This window comes from Cydia fagiglandana, chromosome 10 (assembly GCF_963556715.1).
Source record: "Cydia fagiglandana chromosome 10, ilCydFagi1.1, whole genome shotgun sequence".
NCBI lineage: Eukaryota > Metazoa > Arthropoda > Insecta > Lepidoptera > Tortricidae > Cydia > Cydia fagiglandana.
In genome coordinates, this window is record NC_085941.1 from 11,282,683 (window position 1) to 11,297,341 (window position 14,659).

The 14,659-nt window shown below is 37.3% G+C and overlaps 1 protein-coding gene across 1 annotated transcript in view; it reads right to left on the reverse strand.

Moving 5' to 3' along the window:
* The window catches only part of LOC134667860 (pupal cuticle protein 36a), a 36,321-nt gene extending 24,015 nt beyond the window's left edge, over positions 1 to 12,306 (reverse strand). The window contains exons 1-2 of the mRNA XM_063525252.1: positions 12,150 to 12,306; positions 2,945 to 3,006 (exon numbers count right to left, since the gene is read on the reverse strand). Of these exons, the coding sequence (XP_063381322.1) occupies positions 2,945 to 3,001 (57 nt within the window). The 5' untranslated portion in view covers positions 3,002 to 3,006; positions 12,150 to 12,306. The remainder of the gene's footprint in view (positions 1 to 2,944; positions 3,007 to 12,149) is intronic.
* Between the last annotated feature and the right edge of the window lie 2,353 nt (positions 12,307 to 14,659).

Consider the following 14,659-nt stretch of genomic DNA (forward strand, 5'->3'; position numbering starts at 1 on the left):
TGTCAAAAACAATTTCCCTCTTTAATTAATTTTTAAAAGTTAAAGGCACAAACTTATTCTGCCATTCAGTACCATTCAATATTCGTTCATTCAATATAATTGCGCAATATAGTTTGTCAAACCAACTTTTCAGTCAGTAAGAACCAGGAAAACTACACCCATCCTTTTCTTTTGGGTGCTAGTACTAGTGTAAGACAAAGATAGTATGATTCTCTTTGTCTATGTTTGAAATGAGAAAGTCCTTTGACAAACTATGTAAGCTTTATGAACACGGATGAGATTTAAAAAAAATATAAAAATAATCTTTGATTTTATTAAGCAGTATTCGCACGATCATACACGCTGATCGGGTCGTGTAGAAGCGGCTCGCGGCAATAATAATTGGCTGTTTGCGTTTTTTATTATTAAAAAGTAAAAAACACTACAGTAATAAGTTATTACTGTAGTGTTTTTTTACTTCCCGTCCGCTAGAACAGGACAGCGATAGTTTGATGTTTTTTAGTTAGAGTTTGACATTAACGAAGAACTTCCCGTACTATTTTTGCTACAGTAAGGTGAACATTTCCGAGCATATTGGAGAAAATGTATATTATTTATTTATTCATTCAAAAAGTTTATATATATAGATTAAACAAAATTGGTAGTTGTACGTTTTGTATTTTTTTATGTTAGATTACTTACCTACTCACGTTTTAGGTAAATTAAAATATAATAATTATTAAAATTATTCGGTTTACTCATGTTACACCGTGTATATAGGACATTATTACTATGTTTATGACGAATATTTTGTTCCTGAGTAACAGATGTTATCTGTGTATCATATACCTAAGTAATATATATTGCTCGTTCAAAGGTATTAAGATAAATATTTATCATCGCCTAGTACAGTCGCCATCAAATATATCGGAGCGGCCGAGGTGTTCACAATATCTGAATACGCACTCTAACGCGTTAACAATAGAGGCGTGTTCAGATATTTGTGAGCACCTTGACCACTCCGATATATCTGATGGCGGCTGTACCCAGTGTACTGTGGGTAGTACACGCTTTGCTTAGTTTCGTGCTAGGTCGATCCGTGTAAGACTGTCATCAATTTTTTTTATTGTTTTAAGGGGAGCCAAAACTGCGTTAGTACGAGGATATCAGAGGAAGAGCTGCATCGAAATGAATACATAGAAGAGCGCAAAAAAGACCAGAATGGCAAAAATTTTAGGAGGTCTATACATCGAATTTAAACTGGTGTGAGACTTTTTACGGTACGGTTTTAGGCTCTCCGAGTGAATAAAGTGAGGGTCTATGATTGAAAAGGGCTAAAAAGAAGAGAGAAGATTTATTTTATAATCAAATGCAACACGTGCTACCTAACCCATCAATCTGACTTATAGACGATACCAGTACCTAAATCCACGGCGGAGCAAATACATATTCTAATCACAATACATCATTTAGCATATTCGAGAGAATCCTATATTTTGTGCCAATATTCGGCCTGTCTTCCAACAATAATTCATGAACATTGGCTTCCTATTTTGAACGTGCATCGCCAGTTTGGTATCAATCTTCGCTGAACTAGGTCAAACTTAGGACACATACTTACTACCTATCTCGCAAGAAATATTTATAACCTCTAGCCGCCCAGACGTCAAAACTTGCCAATAAAAATACAATTTTGATTTGTCAAAACAAAGATTCAAATTAGAATGGAACAGGAGACCTTTTTATAGGTCTCTGGGCGGCTGGAGGATAAATCTGAAACCTTCTCAATCTCCGACTATTTTTTGCAAGATGGTTCTGTAGCCTGTGGACGTATCAAGAAATTTACGGCTTGATTCGGGAAATGAATTAGAGATTTACTAGATGTGAAATAGTGAATATAATATAGCTTTATTATATGGTAGGGGAGACCGAGGTGAGTTGTGACAGAGGAGAGTTGGAACATCGTCGATTTTTTGGAATCTATTAAATACAGGTAAGTTAGTTCAAGTTACGAGCTAACAAACGCACACTGTTGCGACCTAGTTTCTAGTAAAAATCGACGATGTTCCAACTCTCCTCTGTTGCAACTCACCTCGCTCTCCCCTATACAATTGAGGCATCCACTCAGGATGCGAGTTTCAGCAGCTTGGCTAATTTAAGATACAATTTTTTTTTTAAAGAGCACGGTATCTTACAGATAAAAATATTAAACTCCGGTTTTCCCAATCGAAATGCTTTACGACCAGCCACTGTTACATGTAAGGCGGTTATCAGGTTATCACAACTGGATGTGGATTCGCACGTCGTCACTCCGATGTTTTATGACTCCTCTACACGATGGCCCAGCGTCGGTACTCCAAGGGACGCATTTATGCGTTAGAGGGAGCAAGTGATATTGCTATCTCATTCTACCGCATGGCTGCGTTTCTTGGAGAGGCCGGCGCTGGGCCATCGTGTAGAGGAGCCATTACCTAGACAACGCTATGCGCTATGACTTTTTTTTACTATAGACGGTCAAGCAAATCTTGTCAGTAGAAAAAGGCGCGAAATTCAAATTTTCTATGAGATGATATCCCTTCGCGCCTACAATTTTCAAATTTGCCGCCTTTTTCTACTGACAAGATCTGCTTGACCAAGTATATATCCTCATGTTTATATTTATGTTATCCTGTATGTGTTGTCAATTTAATTATCTTCTTATTAGTTTTAAGTTAGGTCCCCACCGAAAATCAGCGCTACGGCTTACCGTCGTAGCATTACGCTATTTAACATTTATGTATGTGCCTATGTAAAATTTATAATTTAATGATTGACTGGCGTAAATAAATGTATTTTCTTTCTTTCTTTATTTCTATACGCGTATTATAGCGACATCCCGCTCGCAGATCGGACCTATGTGCGAATCACATTAAGAGTGATAATCGCCTTAAGCGGCTTACTTAGGTATAAGATATGAACTACTTACCGCAAATACTTGTGATGCTATACATAGCAATACAATTGCTGTGCTTGAGAACCCCATCTTTCCTGTAACAGAACAAATACATTTTAAAAACTAAAAATCGTTGTTTATCATATATAAAATACGTACAATGATATTAAATATAATTAACTGAATTAATATTTACGTACTTATACTTTTTTCAAGCATCGCTGGCATACGTAAGCTTAATTTTAATTTCATAGATAAAACCTACGAAATACTAGATTGACAACTTACAAAACCGTACGTAGTAGCGTACGTAAAAAAAAGTTTAGATGCCTATGTTATATATGAACGTAATGATAGTAATGATACAACAACAATTTTTAATAAAAATTAATAGTTCATTTGTTTTAAGTACGAGTAGTTGTCGATCATATTTAATTTCGTAAGTATAAGTACTACGGTAAATTCAAAAATAAAATGGAAGAATATAATTTAAAAATATATTAAAATAATCTAAGTACCTATAGGTATCTATGCGTATGTTCGTATTCTTAATCCGTGCAAAACAGTAGCGTCAAAACTATAGAGCGGATTTTAATGTAATGAGTCAGATTTTAATAAGATTAGATTTGGCATTCTATGGCCCGAAAAAGGTTACATTTTAATCGATTTACAAAAGAATAGGATCTATGTAACATAATATAAAAAAAGCCTAGAATTATAAATATAATAATAGTTACTGTACAAGTGTACACTACAATTATAGGTTATTAAAAAAACCGCAATATTCATTTCTGGCTATCAAACTATATTATTTATCTATTTTATTTCGACGTTTCGATTATTCATCTCCGTTATGACACAGTATTTACTGTATTTAGTTATTCTTGATTACATCAACTTTGTAATGTGACGTCACCATCACTTTCACTCGTCTTGATGTCTCTTGCATCATTTTATCTGTGCCATAAACTTACAAGTGACCGGGCTATTCTCTACGCTTATGGTTTTTAGGATTCCGTAGTCAACTGGGAACTGTTATAGTTTCGCCCTGTCCGTCTGTCGGTCTATCTAACTGTCTGTCCGTTCGCCGCTAAGCTCACTGACCGTTAGTGCTAGTTTTAATTACAAACTGACCATGGTCTCTATGTTCGCACCATAAGAGTTCATTTTTACCTTTTTGGTACGGAACCCTTAAGGAACCTAAGACCGCAGTATTATACTGTAAATCACAATTCTTCACAATCATTCTTAGAATTGTTACAATCGCTAGGAACATTTTATTTTATTTTGTTGTACATATAAGTTCCTATAACGGATAAATAAGTATACAAATACAAAAAAATAATTTTAGTCTTGTTGTATCCTGGTGATAAATTATATTGAAGCTTCTTTAATAATAGCTTAACCACCGATCCCCCAAATTTCCATTTATTCATGAAATGTCACAAAAAATATAATATAATGTTGAATATTAATAAGTATTTTGATAGACCCCGTCTTCTAGATATATTTTAGTTGTATTTAGTTTTTAGTTTTAATTTAGTTTTGATTTATAGATAAGTTCGTATTCGTATCTAAAATGTATTGTTATTCCTTTAATAAAAGCAAATTAAAGAATATGTGACCATAAAAATATATTTTGATTGGCAAATATTAAAATTATGTAGGTACCTACCTACTCTGATTTCTTTAAGTCTCTAAAACCGTGAATGAGATATATAAATATTTGAATTAGCTAATATTTAGTAGGTATCTTATTTATAAAAAAAAAACATCAATAATTCACGGCTGGAACCAATATTTAAATTAGGTATCGACTAGCCATTGATATCCAGCGACAGCTATAGTTAGTAGATATGGCAATAGCTTATAACTACCACAAAAATGCATGATTGGTAAATGTATACATATACAGTATGTAAATTAACGAAAAACATTTACTCAAACCCGTTAATGTATAATGTGTGACCTACACTGAGCAAGTTTTACTACGCCACTGACCCCGAAAAAAAATCATGCAAAATTAATATTTCCGAGCTAATTATAAAATTAGAAACTTCTGTTCTATTATAAAACGTCGTCTTTACATTGTGATCGTGGCAACAGATAATGTCTTTAATTAGTGAGTTTCTTCTTTTATTAGTTAATTAATAATTATTTTTAGATAAATCATTTCATTGCCAAATTATAATTGTCCTTTGTAAAGAGATCACAATTTTTCTAAGTGGGGTGTATTGGGGTAACTTTGAAAACGGGTTAATCATGAAAATTGCAAATACATATCTATTAAATTAGAAGCACTTTGTATAGTACAGTAAACATATATATGTGGTATATGCCTTAATAAGCGTTGTAGTAACGTCAGTACTGACAAAGTTTCAAGTGTTTCTGGTTTAGCAGCTATTAGCTATTTTCAAAATTATTTATCCGCTTTCGTTACCTTACACCTTACGTGTAATATGCAATACTTTTTTATCGGGCATTTGTTATTAATTTATATTCGTGCTTAGGCACGTTTTTCGTTTTTAAGTAAGTATAACTTTTTAATATTATTTTCCGTATGTTGTTTTAACTTTATTTTATTTATAAGTGTTTTGAGTCCTATGTTAAAAAGGGCTGTATCCTAGTAATCGTAATCAATAGGCAGTTGACTTGTATCACTAAGTACATGAAACTTTATCGTTGGTACTACTTTTTAATACTAATAAAAAAAAGAATTATGAAGGGGTTCCATAATATTACAGAAATACTGTTATTATCAATTCCATTTGTTCATTAAACTTAGAGTATAATAATTTAAGTAAACCGCGGTTTAAGAATCAGTCATCATGCTCAATATATGCTTTATACTGCAAAAATAGTAATATTATTAAGGAGTCATGGAAAAATATCAAAACGATATTGTTAATTTCATATCATAAATAACTTTAATACGTGTTGGATGGAAATAAAATAACCATCGGAGCGCTGCGACTCGAACTTGAACGATTTTTTTTCCTGTTTGAAGGCTGTTTTTGCATAAAACCGCTCTGGCATTAAGAGCAAACCCAGAAGTTATATAAAACCGGTCTAACCAGTCCTTTACCTACGTCAAAAAAGTATTATTAAACTTCTACCATCAAGCATGAATTAAGTTTAAGCTGTAGTAGGCATTGGTCCTAGCGGCCGATTTTAAGCCGGCAGTATTCTGGGTTCAATCCCTGCATTGTTACAATAAGCATCAAATATCAAACAACAATATTTATTCATCAAATAGGCCACAAGGGCACTTTTACACGTCAACATGGAATTTACATACAAGCAAAAAAATACATCAAATAGTACTTTATGCAACCGTTGTATACGAAGGGTTAAAAAAGGCAGTGGCGTGGGTTAAAAGGAATACGCCACGAGCATTTTTTGACCTACTTATACACACTATACTATACCATATTGCCACTTTAACTAATACTAACCTAACTTAATCTATATTTTTACTTTGTACTAATGACGAATGTTATTTTTCCTGTTTTGTTCTGATTTTTGTAAAACAAAGTGTTTTACTACTTAACTTTACTTAAAGATTACATATTTACATGGGGTTAAATTATGGCTTTAGAAGAGACACTCAGACTTTGATTGTACAAATAAAGGTAAATATGGGTTTGCGGTTTAAATGGGGCAATTTAAATCGGAAGGGATTAGCTAAGTACACATTGCCATTTATAATTTTACCCAAAAGGTAAATCGAAGTTTTAATTTGTTGGATCACCTGTTCGACTCGTATTTATTATTATTGGCTCTATATTTGTATTTGTCGGGTATCTCGATAATAACCGGGTATTCTATTTAACCTTCTAACCCAAAGTAAATCTTCAACTTATTTTAACTATTACCTACAGCTATAAAAGTATCTAAAAATTAGCTATTCTATCTGTTCTATTCTGTAAGTATAAGTAATTGATTATTTTGCACTATTGTTTAAAAAAGACCAACTTATTAATGACTGAACTGTGTAAAGTAGATGGTAGCACATGGCCATAAATGAAACCGCTTTTAAGATGGAGATGAATGCATCAAGTTCTAGCTACAGTAGATTGCTCTTTAAACGAATGTCCAAGGAAGGCAACCGTGCCAAAGAACGGCGGTGCGGCGTGTTGTGAAGCTCGTCAACAACAGCTGAAATTATGGGCATGATAAGTGTCAAGAGTGAAACGAAAAATAATAAGCATATTCCGAAATGTAAACATCCAATATAACTGACAAAACTGGCTTGTAAATATGCCACGTGCCATACACGAGTATGCCAATGTGGTATGAATACATAATATGGCTACATGGCACCGAAAATTGGATTATGTTTTGGATTTGTATTCGCGTGAGATTCTTTGCAATCTTTTTCCCCACGAAAATTCGATCTCTCAAAATGTATTAAAGTCAGAAAGTGTACAATACTTTCGTTATAGTTTGATGTTATAAAGTTTGATAAATTATATTTAACTCATTCATTTTAATTTTGTTTTATTTAGAGGCTGTTTCAATATTTATAAGTTTTCTCACATACGCATCGTATCTTGCATACAATGTAAGCAGATAGGTATGGACTATAGGTATTTACCTACAGGAATCTCTGCTCCGTATTCACCCACAAAGCTAATCAGATCCAGCGACAGTGCAGGATTGCTTTGAATATTAATATGACTTCACTAGCCATTGTCGAGGAACAGCGAAGTATCAATATTTTATATGGTGTGGGCATTAGAAATATAATTATAATTATAGACCGCTATTGTAATGTACTTAAATACTCGTAATTACCTAAGTACAGTCGCCTTCAGATATATCGGAGCGGCCAAATTGCTCACAAATATCTGAACACGCCCCTATTGTCAAGGCGTTAGAGTGCGTGTTCAGATATTTTTGAGCACCTCGGCAGCTCCGATATATCTGATGGCGACTGTACATGCTAATGAAATCACATTTGCTCATATTTTGCTTAATGAGATATAAGGACGCAATGGCATTGGATATTGTCATTGGAATTTGTCTTATCTATCTATCTATCTATCTATCTATCTATCTATCTATCTATACACATAATAAAGCTGTAGAGGGTCGAAAGTCTGTACATGGAAGATATTTGAAAAAAAGTTGACTGGGGATACTTAGAATCGATAACAGAACACGTTCCAACAGTTTTTAGAATTTTTGTCTGTTTGTCTGTTTATCTGTTTTTCTGTTTATCTGTTTGTCTGTTTATTTGAACGCGCATCACGTGAAAACGGCTGAACGGATTTTGATGCAAACTTTACTAATCTGTCGAGAAAATCTCTGGCCAGGTTATAGGCTATAAAAATTCAACCTTTAAAAGGGGGGGGGGGGGTAGCCACAATCCTCGCTTGATTTAAGTTTGCCCCTGAATCTTATGGCGCTACTTAGGAAGGAGGGGCAAACTTTTTTCAAATATGTGCTATCACTATTGAGTACCCTGGTAAACTAACAGATGGCGCTGAATTTAATACGTAGTGACATGAATAGCCACCGAGGAAGGTTTTTGCCAAATTAACTCTTAAGTTTAGATGAGGGGGTACGGACATCAACAAATTTAATTGAATAATTATGTCGAATTAATAATCATCATCATCTCAGCCTATATACGTCCCACTGCTGGGCACAGGCCTCCTCTCGAGCGCGAGAGGGCTTGGGCTATAGTCCCCACGCTAGCCCAATGCGGATTGGGGACTTCACATACACCTTTGAATTTCTTCGCAGATGTATGCAGGTTTCCTCACGATGTTTTCCTTCACCGAAAAGCGACTGGTAAATATCAAATGATATTTCGTACATAAGTTCCGAAAAACTCATTGGTACGAGCCGGGGTTTGAACCCGCGACCTCCGGATTGCAAGGCGCACGCTCTTACCGCTAGGCCACCAGCGCTCAATATACAACAAAATCAAACGACAGTAAATTAATTACCCCTCACTGCACAGTGCCATCTTTTTCACGACTACCCAGAAAAAAGAGAAAGAGAGAGTGTATTGTGTTTTCAGCGTTCGTGTTTGTATGTAGGTATATATTTATTTATCTGAGTTTCTTTATTACACCTTAACTTCTGAATACCTTAACCTTAGCCCGAAGCCCGACGTACGTGACACGCTGTACGCTTACCAACGCCAGGCGCCGAAGGCGCCCTCATAGTCAAACCTTCGGACCAGTGCCGGATTAACCATAAACAAAACAAGCACGTGCTTAGGGCATCACGTTCAGGGGGGGCACCAAAATGCCAGGTTGAACACATCGTTTTTACCACGCGATTTTTTTTAGCTGCCCAAAAGCTAATTTGCAAAAATAATGGTGCGTAATTCTTTGGGAAACAATCGGTAGCAGTAGAAGAGTCGTGATTACATGCATAGATTCGATTTCAACCCACTCTTTTGCGGTTCGGCGTTAGGTCTTATGCGAGGCCTTCTGCCTTACGGCAAAGTTGATCTTCTGCCTTAATTACACTTGGGCGTGGATCCAAATCCAAGCTTTCCTCTTTCGCAGCTGGGCCTACTGCCTTACTCACACTTCGCCAATTCAATTCACTTGGTCAATTCCAAGCTCTGCTTTCTTGCATCTTTTATGCATGAAAACAACCTCGCTGAGACCCTTAAATATCGAGCCCTATGCGAAGCTTGGCTGATAGAAAACTGTCCCATCCCTTCTTTGTATGAAATCCTGGATTCGCGCCTGGTTGGGACTAAAAGTAAAATTGCGTTTTTTATATCGAAAAATTGTCGCGCTCGCTTCGCTCGCGTTGTTAATAACTTTCTAAGGTATGATAAAGGTGACCTTCGGGTGGCGATTGCAGCAGGATTACTCTGTTGCAATGTTACTGCTGCGGTACTGTCAATTTTCGTCATAAAATGATGTGACTGATTTCCATACAAAAGTAAAAATGTACAACTGTCTATCAAATTGCGTTTTTATGTCGAAAAATTTTCGCCCTCGCTTCGCTCGCGATTTCAATTACGTTCTAACCTAACATATGATAAAAGTGACATTCGGGTGGCGACTGCAGCAGCATTAGGTACTCTGTTGCAACATTACTGATGCGGCACTGTCAATTTTCGTGATAAAATGATGTGACTGATTTCCATTCTCAGCTGTAATGCGGCAATGAACTTCACTCAATTTACCATAAAAAATAATGTACTCTTAATGACCCTAGGGAGAGGGGGCACCATGGTCTAGAAATGCTTAGGGCATCAAAATATCTTAATCCGGCACTGCTTCGGACTTAACCCGACGTACGTGTCGCGCTGTACGTGTTCCAAAGCCGGGCGCCTTCGGCGCCCTCATACTAAAAGAATCTAGCGTAGTCCGACAACTTGGCGCGCTGCACGCGTTTCAAAGCCAGGCGACTTCGACTTTCTCATACTAAAAGAGACGTACGTGACACGCTGTACGCATTCCAAAGCCGGGCGCCTGCGGCGCCCTCATACTCAGAGCGTCGGGCGTAACGTACGCGTTTCAAAGCTGGGCATCTTCTGCGCCCTCATTCTAAAAGTGTCGGGCGTAGACCGACATACGTGACACGCTGTACGCGTTACAAAGCCGGGCGCCTCCCTCATACTCAAAGCGTCGGGCGTAACCCGACATACGTGACACGCTGTACGCTTGCCAAAGTTGGGAGCCGAGGGCACCCTCATACTCAAAGCATCGGGCTAAGCCTGACGCACGTGGCGCGCTGAATGCGTTCCAAAGCCGGGCTCCTTCGGCGCCCTCATTCTAAAAGAGTCGGGAATTGCCCGACGTATGTGGCGCACTGCACGCGGTCCAAAGCTAGGCGACTTCGACTTTCTCATACTAAAAGAGTCGGGCGTAGTCGGACTACTACAAATCGCGCTCTAAAAAGTATGAAACAATAAGATATAATTATTTTAAGAAATTATAAATGTTATAATTTCTTGAATAAAAACATACAGCGTAATGTAATTTACTATTTTTTATATATTTAGCAGCTTACTGACACAAACCGAATTCCACGCGGGCGGAGCCGCGGGCACAGCTAGTGACAAATATACCGTATTAACACAGGATGGGGCAGTTGCCCTTAATGCAATAAGTACCTATTAGTTATTTATTCGTAATGCACCAGTGTTACAGAGGGCCTAACGCAAAAACCGAAATCCGCAAATTGCGGGGATCTTTCCCTTTTACTCCAATGATGGCGTAATAAGAGTGACAGAGAAAGATGCCCGCAATTTGTGAACTTCGATTTTCGCGGTTATAGCCCTGCTGCAGCAGTAATACTTACTGCACAACCAAAGTGACGTTACGGTTACGGTAACGATAGTGCAATCGCAATCTAAAGAAACCTTCACTGTACGCGTAGGTAAAATAAAAAAACCGGGCAAGTGCTAGTCGGACTCGCCCACCGAGGGTTCCGTGCTTTTTAGTATTTGTTGTTATAGCGGCAACTGAAATACATCATCTGTGGAAATTTCAACTGTCTATTAGCTGTCACGGTTCATGAGATACAGCCAGGTGACAGAAAGACGGACTGTGGAGTCTTAGTAATAACGATCAAATCGTAACGAAAGATTAATTAATTAAATAATTGCAAGAAAGATTAATTTCCAGAGAGGTAATCTTATTAAATTGAATATTAGTAAACTTTCTAAAAACTTATAAATTAATAACAATGGCCCTAAATGATGATGATAATGATCGCTCAGTAGCTAGTAAGTAGGGGCCCAGAAAGCTGGCCGCATCGCCCCTCTGGATACCGATGCTGATCCGCTGAGTGAAATATAGACCAGCCCCATGGTCACCCGAAGCCTCTACAAGGCGTTTTGCTAACTCCTTTATAAGTTTGTAATATATTATAAAAAATGAAAATCCGACTGCATTCGCTTCAACTCACAAATAAAAATATGGATGATTTTAGAAACTCCTCATTTTTGGAAGCTTTCGATTGAGAATTACTGATAAACTTTATGAACATTGATCTTAGTAAAATTAAATAATAAGTATAAAACAGGTTTCCTGAGGTAGACTTATATTTATTTATTATTTATTCAAATGGCATATACAAACGGATGTAGGTACATTTGTGTTATACTGCTTACTTTTGCGCTGCAGGTTATAAATTTAACGTTTTTTTATTGAATTGTTGTAAATTATTTATATTTGGTAAATAAATAGATCAAAAAGCTTTTCAAACGTTTCTAACTATAAAAATAAAACATATAATTAATTAATCTCCTCACCTTTTAAGTCAAACACTATCCACTTAACATGAACACAATATACACCAAAATTTGTTTTCGAAAACTATAGCGTAGGCAGTTTGTACTTCGCGTGCGTCAAGGGAGGCTTTGCGGATAAAACTACTTTTGAATGCGTGCGAGCACCCAGTGCCGTTCACTCTGACTGCCGTATTCGAACTTCAAGATATTCACAAGAGACGATACGTACTAGATCCATTCTAGATACGTCATAGTTTAGATATCAACTAGTTCTCTTTTGCAGCGCAATTCGGGCAACCAATGTCACTTTTACGATAGATAGAGTAAGATATCTATTAGATGTGAATTGGATCTCTAAGTCATATCCTGTGGAAATCTTTCCAAAGTATTTCCAGAATCGCGCAAATGTCAAATTTAATAGGTTAGATCTTAAACATATCGTTATCGTATCTTGGTGATGTCTAAAAGATATCTAATATATGTCTATTTCAAAATCCGAATCGGGCCCTGAGTCCGGTTTTGTTCATCAGAACGCGGACCGGTTGCTTTGCACCACTAGCATACCAAAATTCTATGAAAACGCGTAATATGTCCCACTTTTAAGAGGAAAGCCTGCGATAATTTTTCGATTTTGTTTTTGGGTAATACTTACAAAGAAATTATATCAAACTTAGGGTCTCTATATAGAGATGACGATCGGATTCGGACTGCAGCAGAATTCCTGCTGCAGTATTGCAGTGTGACATAGGTAACTGCCGCTAATGTCAAAATCAATTTTGCTGCCGGGAATTTTGACATTTGCGGCAATAATGGAACAGGAAAAATGACGCCTAGTACAGTCGCCATCAGATATATCGGAGCGGCCAAGGTGCTCACAAATACCTGAACACGCCTCTATTGTCAGGGCGTTAGAGTGCGTGTTCAGATATTGTGAACACCTCGGCCGCTCCGATATATCTGATGGCGACTGTACCAGTACCTGTATAACGTGTACATTACTAGTCCTATGATGTTTCGTCGTCGTCATTAGAGTCTTTGTTGGTTTTATGAATGGTCGAGAGCTACCGTACAAAACCAAAAAAATAAATATCGTAACTGGTATAAAAAGAAAATAGTTTTTGATCGCAACCAGTTTCGTAGAAGACCGAAAAAGTTTTCCATCGCACTTAGGGCCTACCGCGAACTACGTTAGCCTCTCTGTCGCACTTGTTATTCATACGTAAGTGTGACAGGGAAGCAACACGTTGAACGTGGTTCGCGGTAGGCCCCCTGGTTAAAAAGCTCCTCCGGTTGCGTAGGCGGCTGAAGGGACGCGGCGAACGTCACTCATTTGATTAAGAAAATTGACAGTTACAGCGGCCGCGTATCTACGCCGCATCAATAATGTCGCCACAGTAATGGTAACATTCCATTTCTAACCGCAGCTGCACTACCGGTACTGAACGCGTCGCTGTCATTGTCAATTTCCATAGTAAAATGAACAGTAGTGCAGCTGTCGTTGGAAATGGATTGTCACCTTAAAGCAGCTGCATTTGCTTACCGAATGTCACCTTTAGAGTGACATTCCATTTCCAACTGCAACTGCAATACTGTTCATTTTACTATGGAAATTGACAATGACAGCGACGCGTTTCCATAGTAAAATGAACAGTATTGCAGCTGCAGTTGGAAATGGAATGCCACTCTTACACGTAGGTAAATTAGAAACGTAAAATATAATTTACCTGACTGTTGTCACAGGCACAAAACTACCTACTAGAGTCTGTGCACTGACTCTACCACTTGTAAAACACAAGCCATGGAAGTTAATACTCGTATAGGTGGTGAGTAGTGACATAGTCTAATAAAACATGGTCTTCTCTTCCCAGAGTGACACAAGCCTACGTCACAATAACATTGACACTTTATATAGCGCTATCGCATATTATCATATAGCGTTGTCGCATGATGATGTAGGCTTGTGTCAGTCACGTGACCACGAAAAGACGGGAAGAGTACCAGGCGGAGTATATTATTATACTATACCATGGGTAGTGATGTCTTTGCGAGGGTTAAATAAAACTAAAAATAGTTACAAGGGGTAGTGACCCAAGTAGATAGCATATTGATATTGTAATTTGACTACGGGTACCCACTGTATGGCGTCATAATTTTGTTTTTTGGGTATACCAAATATAAGGTCAGTGTATACAGTAATTCGTTTGATTGGAAGGAAAATCCCGCTGTTACGGCTTTAAACAGGTTTTTTCAGACAAACAGCCGCATAATTAAAATTAAATGACGCGTGGGTCGTGGACTTGTGTCTCATTCGAGAGCGTATGACGCACTTATTGAGATAAAATTGGTTTGGGTCCCCGGCTTCCACTCTATGAGCAGGCTATGGGCCCGATTCGGATTTTGAAATAGACATCTATTAGATATCTTTTAGACATCACCAAGATACGATAACGATATGTTTAAGATCTAACCTGTCAAATTTGACATTTGCGCGATCCTGGAGATACTCTTGAACGATATCCACTGGATATGAC